General features: G+C 39.2%; 1 protein-coding gene across 2 annotated transcripts in view; it reads right to left on the bottom strand.

Annotated features, from left to right (window-relative positions):
• Positions 1 to 14,043, bottom strand: part of LOC134345289 (arf-GAP with coiled-coil, ANK repeat and PH domain-containing protein 2-like) — a 146,114-nt gene extending 132,071 nt beyond the window's left edge. For both annotated transcript variants that reach the window (XM_063045718.1, XM_063045719.1), the window contains exon 1: positions 13,851 to 14,043. In XM_063045718.1, the coding sequence (XP_062901788.1) occupies positions 13,851 to 13,903 (53 nt within the window). In that variant the 5' untranslated portion in view covers positions 13,904 to 14,043. The remainder of the gene's footprint in view (positions 1 to 13,850) is intronic.
• Between the last annotated feature and the right edge of the window lie 8,805 nt (positions 14,044 to 22,848).

Raw genomic sequence — 22,848 nt, 5'->3', positions numbered from 1 at the left:
AACTCCACGGGTCCCAAGCCCCCGCTCGGGGTCCGCTCCACTAGCCAGCTCACAGCATTTCTTAGTGTGCATCTTTTCTCTTCATCCCCATGGTGCGTTCTGACCAAATCCCACGTAAACAACAGCTTTCAGATATGCAGAGAATAACATCTGTCCCAATTGGTTAGCAAATGAATACAAGTCCCATTATCACTAGTTATAACCCACACATGCTGCTACGGAGAACACCTTACATCAGCAGTTAACATTACAGAGAAGCCATTTTATTAGCCTTAGCAAGTAACATGAAAGAAGAACCCTTACACTTACATAGTGCTTAGATAAGTAGGAATTTATTGCGGATTTCCCTTGAAAATTGTCAGACATACACAAAGCAATATGCACTTTTAGGACGTCATGTTTGCTTACACTAATACATTCAACTGTGACGTCATCAATTCAACACAAGTATCAACCCTATGGAAACAGTAAGATTTAAAAACATGTTAGGAAATGAATTTACCAATAGTATAGCTCTTCAAACAAAATAAACTTGTTTAAATGAAAGTTGAAATACACAATTGCCCTCTTAAAATTATGCCTCATACAAACTACATTATCAATGCTAGGAAAGTTACAATGGTACCTGGCAAGAATTGCGAGATTTACATTTTTTTGTCTTCCAGTACAAAAATTCTATTATCCAATAAGTGGACAGTCCAGCGCATCTGTAGATGTGAACTTCCCATTATTCAGGACTTTCTACAGGGGCACAATTGAGAGCACCCTGACTGCTGCATCACTGCCTGGTATGAGAACTGTACTTCAATCAATTGCAGGGCTCTGCAGAGAGTGGTGCGGACAGCCCAGCGCATCTGTGAATATGAACTTCCCACTATTCAGGGCATTTACAGTGACAGGTGCATAAAAAGGGCCCAAAGGATCATAGGGACTCGAGTCACCCCAACCACAAACTGTTCCACCTGCTACCATCTGGGAAACAGCACTGCAGCATTAAAGCCAGGATCAACAGGTTCCAGGACAGCTTCTTCCACCAGGCCATCAGACTGATTAATTCATGCTCATACAATTGAATTCTATGCTTTACTGACTGTCCTGTTGTACATACTATCTATTACAAATTACTATAAATTGCACATTTAGACGGATACATAATGTAAAGATTTTTACTCATGTATGTGAAGGATGTAAGAAATAAAGTCAATTCAAGTATCTGAAGGCCTTCCACAAAATTGTCATTTTTAGGAGTTTGGATTTGAAACTGACCCAATACAAAAAGAACTTAATTATGTTCAGTCCGAGATATAATGCTCTAACTGTCCTGATGAAGGGTCTTGGCCAGAAACATACAGTTTATTCCGCTTCAGAGATGCTACCTGACAGCTGAATTCCTCCAGCATTTTGTGCGTTGCTCTAAATTTCCAGGATGTGCAGAATCTCATGTTTATGACTAACTGCCAAAGGTTTTTACTGAATTTTCAAACAACATGCCCTAATTGTTGTAGTAACTTTTTTGTGTATTTTCATGCCAAAGTCAATGACATTCAACTTTAACCAGCCAAAACATTCAGACAGAGAAGGTATTTTTAGTTAATGAAACACCATACATCGACTTCAGTTGATAGAAGAATGTAAATTATTTTAAAACACGAAATGCAAGTTATCTGCACTGGTTTTTGTCAGCATTTGTGATTGAACAGTGTAAAGCTGCATTGCAAACACAATTATAGAAAGGTCTATGGATGATCAGAAATGCTGTATGTTTGCTGATTCCTTAAAACTGTGCACATAACATGTCACAGTGAACATATGCCAATAGAAACAAAAACGTTAATGGAAAAACAGATCACAAGAGGTCATGTGATCTTAACATTTTCCAGATGGTTTGGTCAGAAGTCATTCCATGCAAGTTCATAAAACACGTTCCATACTTATTGCTGAATGTAACAAAATATTCTATTCTTTTGGGAACAAAAACAATCCTTATTTTCCTTTTGCTTTGGCCCTCTTGCTCATCTCTTTTTCTGTCCTATTTGTGAACCTATTGGTGTAGCTTCCTGTTAGTCTTATCAAATTCAAGCAGTTTCATCACCTTTGCTGCCATTTTGATCCTGTTATTTTCAGAATCAGATTTATTATCACTAACGTATGTTGTTTTGCAGCAACAGTTCAAAGTGTAAACATGGTTTACCTCAGACTATTTCCTTACTCTGTGCACCTCCAGTCTCTACACTAAAGAAAGGACGTCATTGCACTGGAACGGTTACAGAGGAGATTCACCAGGACATTGCCTGAAATGCAGTTATTCAGCACACAAAGCAAATGGATTTGTTGCCACTCCCCAGATGGAGAAGGCTGAGAAGCAAACTATTTGAGATTACAAAATTATAAATTGTAGGGATTAAGTAGGGAGTGAGAAACCCTTCCCCTTAGTAGAAGTGCTATAGCAAGAGGATGTAGATTTAAAAGCAAAGGGCAAGAGGTGTCTGAGGAAAGAGTTCTTTCACCATAATAGAGGTTACTGAAGTTTGGTACGATGACAGCAAAAAAAAGTGCTGGAGGGATTCTGCAAATTGAACAGCATCATCAAAAGGAATGGATTTGTCAAATGGTTTGGATCAAAAGCTGCATCAGAACTGTTGCTCCAAATTTGAACATCTGCATCACATCTTCAAAGAACTTCAGCTGATTCGTCAAACTTACCCCTTTATGAACCCAGATTGACTCCACTCAGCCGTTTTTCTTTGACAGTATTCAGTATCAATTCCAACATCATCTTATTCCACTGACATTAAGCTGACAGGTTGATAGTTCTTTGATTTCGCTCCCCACTTTCTTAAACAGTGCAGTTATATTTGCTGCTCTCCAATCACCAGGAAGAACTTCAGAATATACAGAACATTGTATGACAACCATTATATCCACTATTACCAAAACCACTTCCGTTGAAACTCTGGGATGCAAATTACCCTGTATTGAGGATCTCAAACTTCCCAACAATTATTTTTTGGCTAGTACTTATCTCTCTTCAGTTCATTTCCACTAAATGATGTGGCACATTTTCATTGTCTTCTTCTGCAAAGACATTTACAAAGTAATTCTGCTGTGGTTTCCTTCCACCCTGGTATAAATTGCACTGTCTCAAAAAGCACAGACTTGCTCCTGCTAGTCTTTTCCTTTTTGGGTACCTATAAAAGTTCTTGTTTTAATTTTTAGCTCAGAATTAAAAATAAATTTGTTGTATGTCACCAAATACTACCCTGGCATTCATTTTCTTGAAGGCATTTACAATAGAATAAATACAATAGAACCAATTAAAAACTACAAATACAAACAAGCAACCAGTGTTCAAAAGACAAACTGTGCAAATACAAAAAAGAAATAGACAATAAATAAATAAAGCTGAGAACATAAGTTGTAGAGTCCTTGAAGTGAGTCCATAGGTTGTACTCAATAATCAGTGCAGTGTTGCAGTAAGTGAAAATGCCCACACTGGTTAGCCTAATGGATGAAATATATAACTATTCCTGAACCTGGTGTTATGGGACTCAAGACTCCTGTACATCCTTTCTGAATGCAGCAGGCAGAAGACAGCATGGATGGTCGTGGTCCCTAATGGATGCTGCTTTTTTATGGCAGTGTTCTTCGTAGATGTACTCAGTGGTGGGGAGGACTTCTCCTGTGATGAACTGATCTGCAATCCACCACTTATTGTAGGCTTTTCCATTCTTGGGCACTGCTGTTTCCATAGCAGATGGTAATGCAACCAGTCAGGATATTCTATACTGTGCATCTGCAGTGCCCTGAAAAAGTATTCAGTCCCCACAACTATTTTCACATCTTACTATCCCATTTTCTCAATTTAAAATATATTGAAGTAGGGATATTTGAGTTAATCTACAAAACACGGTGCATGTCAAATCAAAAGAAAAATTCCAAAACCTGTCAACAATTTACTAAAAATTAAAAGCCAAAATTGTGAGGCTGAAGAAGTATTCATCTCCCTTGGAATTACACTATTTTCCTCAGGTGCAATACTGTATACAAAAGATTCAAAGGTTTATTTATTACCTAAGTATACTTCTGAGATTCTTCTTCCAGATAGCCACAAAACGAAGAAAAAAAGAATGGCAATACAATCATCAACCCCAAGCTCCCCCCTCCCCAGCATAAAACAAAATCTGAACAAATCCCCATCCCTCACACAAAAAAATCCTGCAATAAACACAGAATACAAAAATCTACAAGACAGAAAAAATGTCCATTGTCCAAATCCAAACCACAGAAAACCCCAGCAGCATTCTCCGAGCACAGCAGCAGGCCAGGCAGTCTTTCCTCTCCGGCAGCAGAGCAATCCCACTAGCAATCAAAAGGCAGGCAGCCAGTGCTCACCTTCCAAATTCACCGCAATGTTTCAATCTCCCTCGCTGCTTTAATCGGTGAACAATGAAAGCTTTAATCTCTAAAATGGAATGGAATGGAACGGAACATCGGCTCGTGCCCCCGCAGCCTTCTTGCCGAGGCTCGGACTCACTACCTCCTGGAATCCTCTCAGAGACAGCAAAGCACTAGATCACCCAAACGAGGTCTCAAAACTGCAAATCACAGGCTCCAACGGTCCCAAAAACACGTTCAAGACGAAAAACAGATGTAAAAGGATCAGAATCAGGTTTATTATCACCGGCATGTGACGTGAAATTTGTTAACTTAGCAGTAGTTAAATGCGATACATAATATAGAAGGAAAAAAAATCAATTACAGCATACGTATATTGAATAGATTAAAAATCAGGCAAAAAACAGAAATACTACGTATTTTTAAAAAGTGAAGTAGTGTCCAATTAGGAATTAGATGGCAGAGGGGAAGAAGCTGTTCCTGAATCGCTGAGTGTGTGCCTTCAGGCTTCTGTATCTCCTACCTGATGGTAACAGTGAAAAAAGGGCATGCCCTGGGTGCTGGGGGTCCTTAATAATGGACGCTGCCTTTCTGAGACACTGCTCCCTGAAGTTGTCCTGGGTACTTTGTATGCTAGTACCCATGATGGAGCTGACTAAATTTACAACCCTCTGCAGCATCTTTCGGTCCTGTGTAGTAGCAACGCCCCCCTCCCCTCCCCGCCATACAAGACAGTGATGCAGCCTGTCAGAATGCTCTCCATGGTACATCAATAGAAGTTCTTAAGTGTATTTATTGACATGCCAAATCTCTTCAAACTCGTAATGAAGTATAGCCGCTGTCTTGCCTTCTTTATAACAACATCGATATGTTGGGACCAGGTTTGATCCTCAGAGATCTTGACACACAGGAACTTGAAGCTGCTCACACTCTCCACTTCTGATCCCTCTATGAGGATTGGTATGTGTTCCTTTATCTTACCCTTCCTGAAGTCCACAATCAGCTCTTTCGTCTTACTGACGTTGAGTGCCAGGTTGTTGCTGTGACATATCTCACTTCTGTACGCCCTCTCGTCACCACCTGAGATTCTACCAACAATGGTTGTATCGTCAGTAAATTTACAGATGGTATTTGAGCTATGCCTAGCCACATAGTCATGGGTATACAGAGAGCAGGGTAGTGGGCTAAGCACACACTCCTGAGGACATAAAAGTGAAATAAATAGTTTTGTGGTCTATCTATAAGATATCAACCGTGGCAGCGTTGTACACATCCTGACCGCAACATGATGAAGGGCCTCGGCCCAAAACATTGACTGCTTATTCTTTTCAATAGATGCTGCCTAGCCTGCTGAGTTCCTCCAGCATTTGTGAGTGTTGCTCTGTATTTCCAGCATCTGCAGATTTTGTGTCTGTGATATTACTTTACCAACTCACCCATTTTAATGATGAAGAAAATTGGAGGATCACTTGTTTTCAATGAATTCCTAAGAATAAATACCTCCCACTCCATAAAATACAACAGTATGTCCACCAGACCAAACCAAAATAAATTCAATAGAGCACTCAAGACAAGTCAGGGAAATAACGGAGAAGCACAAATCTGGGAAGAGTACAAGACCATCACAAAAGCACCGAACATACCTCAGTGCAGTTCATCATGAAAAAAGTGGAAAAACCATGAAACCATAACCATGCTGCCTAGGTCAGACCATTCCTTCAGTCACTGGAGAAGAATGGCACTTGTAAAAGAGGCAACTCTGACATCAGTCACTCTGAGTGAGCTGCAGAAGTGTATGGCTGTAACTGGAAATGAAGTTCATGGCTCCACAATCTCCAAGGCCTTGCACAAAAAGGGTTTTTATGGAAGACTGGCAAGGAAGAAGCCCTGGCTAAAAGAAAAGAATATATCCTTGCCCGTAAAGACTTTGCAAAGTGTCACTTAGAAGATACTATAAAGACAGAAGGTCTTGTGGTCGGATGAGAGTATAGTGGAACTTTATGGCCTCAATACGACACAGTATGTGCTGCGTAAATCTAATACTGCACTTCACCCAGGTAACTCCATCCCTACTGTAAAGTATGGTGGAGGTAGCATCATGATATGGGAATGCCTTTCAGCAGCAAGCACTGGAAACCTATTTAGGATTGATGAGAAGATGAATGCTGCTAAATACAGAGGGATCTGGATAAAACCTGCTAGCCTCCACCAGAAAGAATAAATTGGGGAGGAATTGCATCTTTCAACAGGCAACTACCCAAAGCACACTGCCAGAGCAACCATGGGAGTAACTGCAAATGAAGCAAGGTGATGTCCTTGAGTGGTCTTGACCTTAACCAGATCAAACTTCTCCGGCAAGGCCTTAAGATTGCTGTCCACTGCCACTCCCCAACACATTGTACAAAGTTAATTGAGACTTATCCAAAACCACTGATTGGAACAGCTGCAAGAGATGGTTCAACAAAGTACTAAGCAAAGGGGGATTAACACTTTTGAAGTGTTGACATTTCAGTTTTTGAATTTTTTAGTTTTTTATGCTTTACATTTTTCCCTGTTTTTTGGGCTCTACTGTGCAAAAAGGAGCATGTGATTCACAAATAAAAATTCTCAGTTAAATTGATCAAAATCCCTGGTTACAATACTTAGTTACATTAAAGGGTTGGGGGCTGAGTACTTTTACAAGGCATTGTATAGAAGTTTGCCGAAGTTTTAGATGACATGTTGAATCTTCACAAACTTCTAAAAAAGTACAGGTGCTGCTTTAAAATGGCATTCAAGAGTTAGCACTCGGACAGGTCCCCTTTGCCACAAAATTTAGTGTTCCTAACCCTCTCCACCTCCGATTCCCTAACAAGGACTAGCTCATGGACTCTCAAATTCTTCCTCCTATAGTCATTAATTAGCTATTTAACTTTGATAACATTGAGTAAGAGGCTGCTGTTGTGGCACCATTCAACTAGATATTTAATCTCCCTCCCATAGGCCGATTCATCACCACCTTTGATTCAGCCAACAACAGTGATGTCTTCAGCAAATGTAAATATGGCTTTGGAACTGTACTTTGCCTCACAGTTATAATATGTGGATAATTAAAAGCTCACCAGGTGATTTTTTTTGTCCAAAAAAATGCTGAAAATCCAGTGTGTTTAAGCTTATCATGCATCATAAAACAATAGAACTGAGCAGTTCCGCTGTAAATACCTTGTGACTACAGCCAACGCCAAAAAGTATGAAATTACTCACAAATGTTCAAACTTCTTTTCCAAACCATAAATTTTCAGATAATGTAACTAATGTATATTTTGAAATAAAAAAACTAAAGCCATGTCAAATTCTGCCTAAATCAGTCACAAAAAAAAATCAAGCTTTACACTACTTAAATGAATAAAGCCATCATAAGAATTTAACTACTGATTTTGTTAATGGAATGCAAAGACTATTAAAGATGAACTACCATTCAAATTGCTCACTGGAAACTACAAGTTCATTATTCACCAGATCTATAAATAACTACTACCCTGTTTGCTGGAGAAAAACAGAAGCTCATGAGAAATGTCCCTTTAATATGACAATTATAGCACCTCTATTTTACTTCTCTCAGAGCTAAAAAAAAAACAACTTTTTGCTGAAATAAAATTACTATTTGTCTCAATAGCTCAGAAGAGCCTGGCTAGAAATACACACCAACCCATACAAAATGCTGAGGGACTCAGCAGTTCAAGCAACATCAGGACTGCAAAGGAAAGGGGAAGATGACCAGAAATACAAGACCCAATGGTAACTTATTTCTTGTTCTCTGCATACGCTAAGCCTCAAAAACGTTTGCAAACATGATAAACAAAATAATCCCAAAGAGAGCAAATATGCATCATCCATTACAAATCATTGTAACTGCATTTTCTTTCTGTAACAATAGAAATAGAAAAATTTTGGAGGGAAGGGGGTGGCAATCAGCAACACTGAAGTTACCATTTGGTTTTGTTTCTCTAAACAAATACTTTGATCTGCTGCTGCAAATTACAATATTGCTTCTAAAACAAATAAGGATTTTTATACATTTTACCTCCTATTAAGTGATATTATGCAGGTAAAAAAATCTCATTCTTCCTGAACATCTCTTGCCCCCTTCCCACAATTCAATGATCACTAACTAAGAGAATACAAGTTTTGCTCTCCTTTCAACTCAGGAATATCTAAAGAACAATAAAGCTTGGAACAGAAAAGTTGAAATCTATGAAGAGATTTCCAAAATTGGATTTGAAGCTGCATGGTTACAGAATGGCTGCAGTCCCAAGAACCAGACATGGTAAACAGAAGGGTATTTGAAACATACTGAAATTAAAACATCTTATAGTTGAACACAAAAGTTACATCCTGTGATTTTCATACTTTAGCTTACCAATTATGTTGATACAGGAACACTCAGAATACTCAAGCGTTCTTGTTCTTACGAAGAAGATTTAACCCCAGTATATGCTTATGCCTTTTGACTTAATTAAGCAAAAATTACATCTGAGAAACTCAAATTTGCAAAAATGACCACTGTGAAATTTGAGTGCTTTTCAGCTATAAGAAAAATATATTTGAAAAAATTAAACTTTGACAATGCTGGAATGTTAAAACTAAAATAATTGCTGCTCAATGAACATGTTTTGTTCATACTTCCATGGTTTTGTGTGCAAGCATTCAAATTCCTGAGCTTCAAATTTCTATTTTAACTACCCTCCAGGTGCACTACCTAATAAATATTACTGAAATCTCTACACTGTTTTTGAAGAACTGCATGCAGGAGAGTGAAGTGACTTTACTAACAATCATACAAATGATTCCAATAGCAAATAAGAATTTTATTTTTCTTACAACACACATCAAAGTTGCTGGTGAACGCAGCAGGCCAAGCAGCATCTATAGGAAGAGGCGCAGTCGACGTTTCAGGCCGAGACCCTTCGTCAGGACGTTCACCAGCAACTTTGATGTGTGTTGCTTGAATTTCCAGCATCTGCAGAATTCCTGTTGTTTTTATTTTTCTTACAACTGTTTTGAACTTGAATAATACAATCAATTTACCACATCAGAATTGCTTGTTAACTGGTCAATTACACACTGCACCTACAGAATTACAAAATGTGCAATTATAAATTCTTCCAAGCCTTTACGAAATCACTAACGAGTTTACAAAATAAGTAAATCTGAGAACTTTACAAAAGGACCTGCTGTTTGTATTATATAACAATCTTTGGCAAGTGAACTCCAAATAAGTATATTGCAAATGTTGCAACAATATGGAGATAAATTGTACATGTCATGCCCATGGTAATTTTCCAAGATGTGGATGCATTTTTGCATAACAACTTCATCAAGCTGGTGATAGGCAAGGAGGCAAAGAAATACATTCTGATGAAACTGCAGCTTTTACAATCAATGTGTTTTGCTAAGTAGTTACAGGAAAATCTTCACAAATCATTGCAATTACTTTACAGACGAGACATCATATCTTACAACACTACTGTTTCAAACAATTTTAAGGCATTTATCTCAATGGACTTTAAAATTTTCATAATCAAATTCCTCCATTTGTCTATATTAAATAGTGAGACTATGTCACAAGGAAATGATGGATGTACTAGAAAACCAACTTTTATTCATGAAAAAATAGTTATACCTCCTTTCTGCTAGATTTCACTAGGACATATATAGTCATTCACTGTACAAACAAAAATCTCCTTGGTTACATGACGACTTTCATTTTGGAAATAATGACAAGATGTATTGCCTCAAGTGATTTGTAGTTAGCAAGTAACAATAGGATTATTACATGTTTTCCCATTCCACAGAACTCAAGACTATGTTTTGATTACAACAGTTAGACTCCCTTGTGCTGGCAAATAATTTTACTTCTATTTGACTATTAATAACATTCTGGAGAAAGTAATTCACCTCCCAACTTTCAGAAGCTTCCACAATCCATAAACTCAGGAAGTGCGATAGAATTCACTCCACGTCTTGATCCAACAAGGCTGAAGAATCTTGACAAAATCCTGAGTAAACAGCCCAACTGATCAGCAGTCCAACAACCATTTTAAATATCCATTCCCTTCCAGGTTTGCACCATCTGCAAGGCCCATAACTCTCCTACCTAGAAGAACATGAAAAAAATAGGCACAAGTGAACTGTGCCACCCTGAATCTCACTCAAGGTCAGACATTATTGCTGTTGAGTCAAAATCCTGGAGCTTCATCAGCTCTATAGGAATATAATTCCCAGAAGGCTGAAGCAGTACAAGGCAGCAAATCAACACCTTCATAAAAGCAACTGGAGGTGAAATTAATGTTAACCTTCCATGTAATTAAAAGAAAAATCCTTATCATCTTAATTTCACATCAATTTTGAACCAACTCTACTTAGACCATAGGACCATAAAACATAGGAACAGAATTAGGCCATTCAGCCCATCAAGTCTGTTCCGCTATTTCATCATGGTTGATCCATTTCTCCCTGTTCTCCCAATTCTCCCTGTAACATTTCACACCTGACTAATCAAGAACCTATCAAATGCCACCTTAAGTACACCCAATGACCTGGCCTCCACAGCTGCCTGAAGCAACAAATTCCATATATTCGCCACCCTCTCTCTGGCTTAAGAAATTTCTAATCCCTGTTCTTAATGCACGTGCCTCAATGCTGAGGCTGTCCCCTCTGGTCCTAGACTCCCTCATTATAGGACCCATCCTCTCCACAGCCACTCTATCTAGGCCTTTTAACATTCAATAGATTTCAATGAGAATTCCCCCTTCCCCCATTTTTCTAAATTGCAGCAAGTACAGGTCCAGAGCCATCAAATACTCCTCAAATGATAACTCTTTCATTCCCAAAATCATTCTTGTCAGCACATTCTTTCATGAACAAGGGGCCCAAAGCTGATCAGAATATTCCAAGTGAGGCAGCAAAGTGAGCCTTATAAAGTCAACATCAAAATATGAAGAACTCAAGGGCAGCAAGTTCCCAGTAATTGGCCTGATGATAGGAGGCAAAGGGTTGTTCTGCAGATCAGTGGACTGGTACCTAATGGTGCGCCAGAGATTAGTGCTACCTACATCTTTTGTTCATCCAAAAATAGATTAGGGTGACAATGTAGGTGGCATGATCAGAAATTCTGCAGATGAGACTGAAATTAGTGGTATACTCAGAAATTGGGTAAGAGAATGGAAGATGGAATTTTTTTAAAAATCAGATAAATATGAAACGATGCATTTAGGAAGTGAAACCAAGCCAGGACATATCAAAAAGACATGACCTTGTGGCGTGCTGTTGAATAGAAAATCTCTTGGGGTATACATGCATAGTTCCCTGAAGGAAGCAACATAGAAAGCATACAGCATGTATCCCTTCATCAGCTGAGGCAGTGAGTTCAAATGTTAGAATGTCACATCACAGTTGTAGGAAACATTGGTGCAACCACACTACAGGAAACATGCAACTAAACTGGAGAAAGTGCAGAAAAGGGTTACATGGATGTTGGCTGGATCGGAGGCTGTGAGTTAAAAGAGACTGGATAGCCTAGGCCTGTTTCCGTTGGAGTGAAGAAGACTGAAAGAAAGCTGGCACAATAGAGGTATGGAGTCTAAAATAATGGGAAACATAGAAGGGGTAGATAGTCCAAATTTGTTTCCCATGACAGGAATGTCTACAACTAGAGGCTACTGGTTTAAGGTGAGGAAGAGTAGATTAAAAGGGAAGTGAGAAGTAAATGTTTCACTCAAGGAGTAGATATCCAAAATGTGCTGCCAGAGACTGAGGTGGAAGAGGTAAGAACAGCAACATTTAAGATGGGTCTGAACAGGGATCCAAAAGGACCACAACTTAGTCATGGCTTGGAGGCTTGTGTGCCTCAGTGACCCAGAGAGCTATGCTGGTTGGAGTCGGGGGCTTCTGCTTTGGCTCTTAGCAGGGTCACCCATGCCAAACAGGTCAAATTAAGAGTGGTCCATCTGTCCTCCAGCTTCGGTAGATAGGGGTTCAGCTCAGGGCTAACAGCCCTGACTGGTCAAACAAAACTTAGGGAAACAGCAATGAAGAATCCTTCTACATCTGTGTACGACAGTATTTCAGAGTTTCCACCTAGGACTTACATGGCTGACTGTGGTGAAAACCGGGAGGACACTACTGCCACAATGAAGGAAGCCCTGAACATTGCCAAGACCAAAACTGGTAGCCAAGGACAGACAGAGACCAAGGACCTTCCCTGCTGCTATAGACATCAGTAGGTGTAACAGGCAGTAAAAATGGACAAGCACTTGAACAAGACATGGGAGGATATGGAATTAATGCAAGCAAGTGTAATAAGTATAAATAGACAATGGTCAGTATAGTCACTGTAGGTCATGTCGTATAAGAAACCTGATTTTGATACTATGCTATATAACTCTGATTCTATATCTCTACAAAAGACTTAATTACTCACCCAACATACTGATTTACGTGATATTGCTATGCAAAATGGTTGCCAAATTTACTTGCCCATCATGCAATAATAAAAGTAGATAACATGGATAAATGAGCAGTAGGCTAAATAAAGGGACAGCATTGGTATCAATAAAATTATTTGCTTGAGTAGTGTAAACACCAGTCGAATAACAAACTCAAACACTTTTATCCCTCAGTAATTCATTAAATGTGAAAGATTCTGAACTCCAGTAAACGTAAGTCTACCTCCTCTCACTTTCATTAATCACAACCACCATTGACTTAAACCAGAAACCAGCAGCTTGATACAAAGATCGTCAAAGGCAGATTTGAACAGAAATATCACATGACTATTATGACCTTCATATTGAATTTTATTAACAGACGTCAATTTACAAGATTAAAAAACTAACATAATTCGCGTTAACCTTAGGTCGATACCAAAAGTGATGCTAGCAGCTTTCAAAATTCCGCAAAATAAAACCTTTTTATTGTACAATTTCTGCCAACTGACTAATCACAAATGATGAATTATAAAGAAGCTGGTCTAGGTGCCTGTCGTAAAAAATCAAATCAATGACCAAACGATTTTATCATGAGGACCATAATTGGTCTCTACAAAGACAATGGGATAACGCTGCTAACATTACACTATAAACGAGAACTAAAGAGGGCAACCCCCTAACTGGACTGTTCCTTTAAAATATCTGAGGTTGCAGAGCGAGTTCGACCGCCTGTTTCGGGTTAACGGTGCCTTTTACCACACCATAAGGACTTTCATTAGAATTCAAACTGGAACGGATAATTTGAACAAATAATAATTAACATGAAGACAGAAGAGAACAGAGCGAACGTACCCCACCCCCCAAACACACACAGTTGTGAGGTGACAAGAAGGTACGGAACAAGATACCGCCGAACTGCTGGAAGCCCCTAGTAGAAGGCAACTGCCCAGCCCCTTCCCAAAATCTATTCCCAAATCAAAGGCCTACCTAAAGCGCGGCGAGTCCTTCAGACACTCCTCGAAATCCACCATCAGCTTCATGGCGCCTGTCCCTCGTTAAGCACAGGCTTACCGTCGCCCTTCGGTCGATGTTCAGTGTGTTTAAGGCGCGGCTTCTAATCGCTCGCTCATCACTCGGAGGCCCTACTATTTTGCCACATCCAGCCCAGCAACAGCGAATACACGAACACACACACCCTACCCTACCCTACCCTCCCCGCTGTGATAGACAACTACCTCACCAATGCGGGCTGCGGCTCCTCCCCGTGAGCCAATAACATCCAGCGAAGTGACGGGGTGGGCTCAGCGGTTAGATCAAGTTTGATTGCACGAACATTCTGGGGCTGGTTAAAAAAAGAGATGGGGAAGGACGGTAGAAGTCCCAATTAAAATTATATATTTTTTAAAATTGTGTTCATCTTTTTACGAAGAGCTATACTTCGGAAAAACAATGGTACACCGCCAATTTATTCGTAAGTTGCACGTAGCATGTCTATATTTACAAGAATATTGATACCAAAACATTGTTATTGGAAGGAAGCATACGATAAGGTAAATTATAATCGAAGTGACGGCGATCAATTGAGTTAAAGGTAATGATATCGCCATCTGCTGTCAATTGTTGTAGCAAAAGGTGGGAAAGTTGGATCCAAAAGCAAAATAAATCTACCAGAAATGTAAACAGTAAAAGCTGAAAATGTTCTGCAGATCAGGCAGCAATGATCTTTCAAATAGAACACTGAATATGATATTTGAGCGTATCAATTTTTGCTTTAGAACAATTAGCTTGTACCATTAAGCAACTCAATAAAGTGAATTTTATCTTAAATTACGAGTAAAAACGACCCAATCATTCACAAATGATAAAAGCTACAGCTCCACAAGCCTGATAGTGTTTAAGATCACACATAAAAGTTGCTGGTGAACCTGACGAAGGGTCTCTGCCTGAAACGTCGACTGCACCTCTTCCTAGAGATGCTGCCTGGCCTGCTGCGTTCACCAGCAACTTTTATGTGTGTTGCTTGAATTTCCAGCATCTGCAGAATTCCTGTTGTTAGTGTTTAAGATCAATTGTATCACAGGAGAAGCAAAGGAAAATACGAGTCAGAAAATGTCACATTCAAGATCTGAAATATTATAGTTTGGAAGTTGGAAGGGGGGGAAGAAGCAAGACAATAATGGAACTGGAAAATAAGAACTTTTTGGGAGGGGGAGCAATCTTGGTCACAAGCCTATTGTTATTAGCAAAAGTGCACCTACAGTTTCTCTATACAAACCTGAACAATGTTGAATTTTCCGTCCAAGAATACCTGTGGCACTCTTAAAGTGCAGTACTGAAAGCTGAACAAAGCTCGAGTGAGAGAGGGAGAGAGAGCACGAGAGAGATTGAGAGATTGATTGATTGATTTAAGGTTAGAGCCATATGTCCTGTACATCACATAGAAATGAAGCAGTTGTCCTTGCCAAGCTTCACTTCAAGCAGCCATGTATTAGAGGACCCCAGCTGCTCATGAGGGTACATACTGAAACAATCTTTAAACTGCTGCTGGAAGATCATCAAGTCGATGAAAAAACACTTTGGTCTGCCCAGAACCTGTTGCTCTTCCAGCGTAAGGAGATATCCACAGTGAATGCTATTCCTCAGCGTGGGAATCTATGTTGAAATTCAGTTCTACCTTGCGCAAGCTTTGTAGAGTAGACCGCAGGCGGGCGACGGAGACTTCGAAGGGATGGGTCCTGTGTAACACCTCAAACATTTCATGGATGCATTGCTTCAGAAGGAAACGTGAATGGTATTGATGATAAAATGAATGTTGAGAAAGACAGCATTTACTGCATATTATGAAGAAAGTGTATTTTTGCAATAAAAAGCACAATATACTTATTGCTGCCTGTTTTGGCTTTTCCCAGGTGCGCAAATTCGTGAAAAATTAATAAAAAATTAATTCTTAAAATAATCCAGTGTAATCTTATTCTTTACTAGTAACATATGACTACATTGTAAATACTTTAAAGCAGCAGAGAATTAGAAGTATCGGTTAAAAGCCTTTTTGGCTTGTACTTTAAACATTAATAGCTGACTCAGAAACAAAACTTCAAGAACTACTCACTATAGGGGCAGCAGAAAGTAATCGCAGAGGCCTCTCAATCAACACCAAGAAGACAGAAAGCATAGTCATCTCCAGAAAGACAAACATCCCACAACGTGTGATCAAGATCGGAAATACAAACATCAAACAAGTCAACAAATTCAAATATCTTTGCAGCCTAATAACAAGTAATGGCAGGTGCGACACAGATATCAAATACAGAATAGCAATGGCAAAAGAAGCTTTCCAAAAAATGAAGACCATATTAACAGACAGAAAGATGAGCATGTACACTAAAAACAGTATACTGCAGTGCTACATTTATTCTATTCTGACTTATGGAAGTGAATGCTGGATCATTTCTCCAGCAATGGAAAAGAGGCTAGAAGCAGCTGAATTAAGGTTCTACAGAAGAATATAAAAAATATCATGGACCACACACATCAAATGAAGAAGTTCTCAGAAGAGCCCAAGCAGTTCGATCACTCATACCAACAATGAGAAAGACAACTCAGATTCCTCAGACACATCATACGGAAAGATGAACTAGAAAAACTCATACTCTCTGGAAAGATTGAAAGGAGTAAACCTAGAGGAAGACCTTGGCTTATGTACATCAAAAGCATAGCCAGGTGGCTACACATCGAGGAAATGGAAGTCATACAAAAAATGAAATATAGATCTATATGGAAAACCACGGTCACCAAAGTCTGCATGGGATATGGTACCCAGACAGACAGGCAGACTTCAAACATAGGTCACTTTTCTCAACCTATTGCTTGTACTGTGATACGAGGGATAACAATTATGTGCCGTCCTCCTTCTCAACAATGCAGAAGTGCCAGTCTTGAAGCTTAGCAGTTAATTATTTCAAGCATAATGTTCTGCAAATAAATGTTAACTTTGAATTGCTGTGCCTCACTGCATTCATGAAGACAATACACATTCATACTGTCAAGTTGTGGTTAAATATTGGTCTTGCGATGCTTGCATTTTCCCCCCAGATGTGCATCTTGCAAAATTCTATGCAGCTGTAGTCTCACTGCATATCCAATAGAATGCCTAAATCTTGCCTATTTCCAAAGCAAATTCACCACTGAATTGTTCCTTAAAAAGTTCTAGGGTTTTATTTCTCCAGTTCTTCTTCCAGCTATAATTTTCTTGGGAAAATAATTTTCTTACATCAATATCGAAATTTAAAATTGTAATATTGGTAGTTGTTCAAGGAGATTTCATTCCCTTAGAAAAATTATGAAATGGCATATTAAACTTATATAAATAACTTGTATTTACATAGGGCCTTCAACATGGAGAATCATCTCAATGCAATTCCCAGTGACATAATCACTCAAAATTTTCAGAGTCATATCAGGAGCCACCAGAGCAAGTGACCAAAAAAGTTCAAGAGTCACGTTTAAAGAATTATTCTAGAAGCACAGTGGGAGACACACGGGTTGCGAAGTGGAATGACATTTAAATCCTGGACTGTTGGAGGACAGGAGGACACAAAACGAGAAGCATTTTGTGCAAATATGGAAGCACAAAAAGCCAGACCAGAGGAACAGATATCTTAGAGTTATGGGAGGAGTGATTAGAGAAAAGAAAATTAATGGTGGAATTTGAAGAGGGTGAGCAGTTGATTAAATTGTGATTATCAACTAGTACCTGGTTAATCACTCTGCCCTCAACCTCCACAAAAATTAATCGCATATGCCTTCCCAAATGTAAACTCCCAATCTCAATCACCATCTTTGAAAAGTTATACTGATTAAGGAAAATAGTATTAGTAAGAAAATAATGCTGGGAAATTTAGTGGCACTTTAGATCTGATCATTTGAATCCCAGGGTACAAATAGGAAACAGAGAAATAGTGGCTGCATTGATTGTCATTTTCTACTTAACCTATAGAGGGTGGCATGTGTAACCTAGGTGTTATAAAGGATGAAGTAACAGGACATTCAAAGATATCAACAAGTCCTGACGAAGGGTCTCGGCCCGAAACGTCGACCGTACCTCTTCCTAGAGATGCTGCCTGGCCTGCTGCGTTCACCAGCAACTTTGATGTGTGTTGCTTGAATTTCCAGCATCTGCAGAATTCCTCGTGTTTGCGAAGACTAAACAAGGTCAACATGGATTCCTGAAAGGGAAATAGTGTTTGATAAATCTGGTAAAGATTTAATAACGCAATTGGTAGAATAGGCAAGGGAGAAAGAGTGTGCATGTGATGTGATGCAGAAATTCCACATAAGTTACAAGTTCCACATAAATGGTTAGTATGTGAAATTGAAGCACAAGGTATTGCATGATGTGTTTGTTGATGGATTGAGAATTGGTTCACACGTCAGAAACAACAGGAATAAATTTGTCTTTACTGGAATGGCAGTAAGTAACCAGTAGGGTCCACATGCTTGTTAGAATATAAATACTACATGTGTCTTCCATGACAAGGGAATTACAAGAATATTTAGCTTGCAATCACAAATGAATTGTGAGGAGAATGCAAAGAAGCTTCAAGGCAACTTACAAAATTTTAGCAAGCAGATGCAGAAAAACATGGATAAATGTTATCCATTATAGCAAACATAAAAGTAAATGGTGTTAGATCAGCCAATGGCAATGCATCAAAAAACTTTGCTGCCTTACACATTAGTCACTGAAAGCAATCAGTGCAGCAAATAGTTCAGATGGCAAATGGTATATTGGGTTTCATAGTGAAGGGACGTGAATAAATGCCTAAGAATGTCTTGGAACAGCTATACAGAGCCATGGGCAGGACATCCCTGAACTAGTGGCTGCAGTTTTGGTCTCCTCACCCAAGAAAGGACAACACTTATATTCTCCAGATACAAAACAGTGAAAATTGATTTTCATAGGAAAAAAAACATACGCTTTAAAATATAGAATGCAAACAGAGCAAATTAGCCAGTGCCAAACCAAACAAGCACAAAAGTAGATAGTTAAAAAAAATTGCAGTGTGAAATAGAAATCCAAAGAGTATGGAATTCACAGATGAATCTATCATCTTTATATATGATCAATCCAAGAAAGGAAAATTATGATTAAAACCAAAGTGCCATGAACAGTAAAAGATTCCACAGGATGAGTCCAAAAGGTGTAATTACTTTGGAAATGACCATAAGATATAGGAGAAGTAGGCCATTTGGCCCATCGAGTCTGCTCTGCTATTCAATCATGGGCTGATCCAATTCTTCCAGTCATCCCCGCTCCCCTGCTTTCACCCCATACCCTTTGATGCCCTGGCTAATCAAGAACCTATCTATCTCTGCCTTAAATACACCCAGTGACTTGGCCTCCACGGCCTGTCATGGCAACAAATTCCAGATTTACCACCCTCTGACTAAAGCAATTTCTCCGCATCTCAGTTCTGAAAGGACGTTTTTCAATCCTGAAGTTTGCCTTCTTATCCTAGAATCCCCTACCATGGGAAATAACTTTGCCATATCTAAGCCGTTCAAGCCTTTTAGCATACAGAATGTTTCTGAATTCTTCCTCATTCTCCTGAACTCCAGTGAATACGGCCCAAGAGCTGTCAGACATTCCTCATATGGTAACCCTTTCATTCCTAGAATCATTCTCGTGAATCTTTTCTGAACCCTCTCCAATGTCAGTATATCCTTTCTAAAAATAAGGAGCCCAAAATGGCACACAATAGTCCAAGTGTGGTCTCACGGGTGCCTTATAGAGCCTCAACATCACATCCCTGCTCTTACATTCTATACCTCTGGAAATGAATGCCAACATTGCATTTACCTTCTTCACCACCACCTCAACCTGGAGGTTACCCTTTGGGATATCTTGCACAAGGACTCCCAAGTCCCTTTGCATCTCTGCATTTTGAATTCTCTCCCCATCTAAGTAATAGACTGCCCATTTATTTCCATAAATTGCATGACCATACATTTTCCAACATTGTTTTTCATTTGATTTGCCACTTCTTCGCCCATTCCCCTAAACTATCTAAGTCTCTCTGCAGGCTCTGTTTCCTCAACACTACCCGCTCCTCCATCTATCTTTGTATCATCAGCAAATTTAGCCACAAATCCATTAATCCCATAGTCCAAATCATTGACATACATCGTAAAAAGCAGTGGTCCCAACACCGACCCCTGTGGAACTCTACTGGTAACCAGCAGCTAGCCAGAATAGAATCCCTTTATTCCCACTTTCTGTTTTCTGCCGACCAGCCAATGCTCCACTCATGCTGGTAACTTCCCTGTAATTCCATGGGCTCTTATCTTGCTAAGCAACCTCATGTGTGGCACTTTGTCAAAGGCCTTCTGAAAATCCAAGTACACCAGGTCTACTGCATCTCCTTTGTCTACCCTGCTTGCAATTTCCTCAAAGAATTGCAGTAGGTTATGCCAATGTTAGGACTGGAGAGAATAGAGACAAATAATTTGTAGCTCTTGGTAAAGAATAAAATGATAGTAGTTCTGATTTTCAGGAGACAGATCAAAAACAGGACCTTTGACTGTAATATGTTACTTAGGGCTAATAAGCCCTGGTACTTAAAGCTCAAGGTAAAATTTATTATCAGAGTACATAATGTCACACACACAACCCTGAGATTCTTTTTTATGCGGATATAGTTCGCAAATCTATACAACTAAACAGGATCAATGAACAACAAACTGTACAAATGTAAACATAAATAGCAATAAATAAAAAGATAGAGTCCCCTTGGTTGTGGGAACACCAGAAAAAGAATGACTATAGTTATCCCCTTTTGTTCAAAAGGTTGAGGGGTAGTGACTGTTTCTGAAACTGATGGTGCGAGTCCTTCTACCTAATGACAGCAGCAAGAAAAGACTATGGCTTGGGTGGTGAGGGTCTTTGATGATGGGTGCTGCTTTTCTATGGCAACGTTTCATGTAGACGTGTTCAATGGTTGGGAGGGCTTTACCTGTGATGTAGTGGGCAGAGTCCTCTAGCTTTTATAGGATTTTCTGCTCAAAGGCATTGGTGTTCCCATACCAGGCTGTAACACAGCCAGTCAGCACATTTTCCACCACACATCTATACAAGTTTGCCAAGGTTTTTTTGATGTCATGTCAGATCTCCGCAGTCACCTGAGGGCATTGCAATTATATTTATATGATGGGTCCAGGATAGGTCCTCTGAGACAGTGAACATCCAGGAATGTAAAGATACTGACCCTCTACACACCTGCTCCTCCGGTGAGTACTGGCTCATGGACCTCTCCTGAAGTCTACAATCAGTTCCTTGGTCTTACTGACATTGACTGAGAGGTTATTGTTATTACAACACTCAGCCAAATTTTTAATCTCCCTTAACCTTAGTGATAAAATAAGAGAAGTAAATAATAGCTTGAGGAAGGATTAGATTCCTGAGACATTGTGATTAGTTTTGTGACTTATGCAGATTTACACAAAGTGCATCTGCACATTGAGTGAACCCAATACCCGAGTCCTCTACCTTTTATAGGAAGAACAAGTGAAAGATTTAAATCAATAACATGAACAAAAATGTACAGTCATAACTAATTCTGCAAATTAGTACATTTATATAATAACAGAGGGGCTTTCACAAAAAACCAGGAGTTATGAGCAGAAGGAAATGAACAAAGTATTGATATGTATCTGCTGAGATTCTATTGTTTGGCTTGCTACAAGATTTGACACTAGTTTTGTAACTGTTAAACATCAGAATAGTCAAAATACATAGCAACTTAATGACAATAGGTTCCACTTCACTATTAACTCTAATAGTCCCTCGACTATCATGCCATCTTGGAGAAGGATAGGATAGGACTGGACCTAGGATTGAGATTTTTGATTGGAGAAAGGCTAACTTTGAGGAGATGCAAAAGGATTTAGAAGGAGTGGATTAAGAAAATTTGTTTTATGGGAATGATGTAACAGAGAAATGGAGGTCATTTAAAGGTGAAATTTTGAGGGTTCAGAATCTTTATGTTCCTGTTAGGTTGAAAGGAAAGTTTAAAAGTTTGAGAGAGCCATGGTTTTCAAGAGATATTAGAAACTTGGTTCAGAAAAAGAGAGATCTTCAATAAATATAGGCAGTTTGGAGTTAATGAGGTACTCGAGGAATATAAAGAATGTAAAAAGCATCGTAAGAAAGAACTTAGAGAAGCTAAAAGAAGATACGAGGCTGCTTTGGCAAGTAAGGTGAAAATAATCCAAAGGGTTTCTACAGTTATGTTAGTGGCAAAAGGATAGTGAGGGATAAAATTGGTCCCTTGGAGAATCAGAGTGGACGGCTATGTGCGGAGCCAAAAGAGATGGGGGAGATTTTGAACAATTTCTTTTCTCCGGTATTCACTAAGGAGAAGGATATTGAATTGTGTAAGGTAAAGGAAACAAGTAGGGTAGTTATGGAAAGTATGACAATTAAAGAAGAGGAAGTACTGACACTGTTAAGGAATATAAAAGTGGATAAGTCTCCGGGTCTGGACAAGATATTCCCTAGGACCTTGAGGGAAGTTAGTGTGGAAATAGCAGGGGCTCTGACAGAAATATTTCAAATGTCATTAGAAACAGGGATGGTGCTGGAGGATTGGCATATTGCTCATTGGTTCCATTGTTTAAAAAGGGTTCTAAGAGTAAACCTGGCGATTATCGCCCTGTGAGTTTGATGTCAGTGGTGGGTAAATTGATGGAAAGTATTCCTGGAGATGGTATATATAATTTTCTGGATAGACAGGGTCTGATTACAGTCAACATGGATTTGTGCGTGGAAAGCCATGTTTGACAAATCTTATTGAATTTTTTGATGAGGTTACTAAGAAAGTTGATGGGGGTAAAACGGTGGATGTTGTCTATATGGACTTCAGTAAGGTCTTTGACAAGGTTCCACATGGAAGGTTAGTTAGGAAGGTTCAATCGTTGGGCATTAGTA

The sequence above is a fragment of the Mobula hypostoma genome, chromosome 4 (genome assembly GCF_963921235.1).
Source record: "Mobula hypostoma chromosome 4, sMobHyp1.1, whole genome shotgun sequence".
In the NCBI taxonomy this organism is placed as follows: Eukaryota; Metazoa; Chordata; class Chondrichthyes; order Myliobatiformes; family Myliobatidae; genus Mobula; species Mobula hypostoma.
The sequence above is the reverse complement of the archived record's forward strand: the minus strand, read 5'-3'. Positions and strand labels throughout refer to the sequence as shown.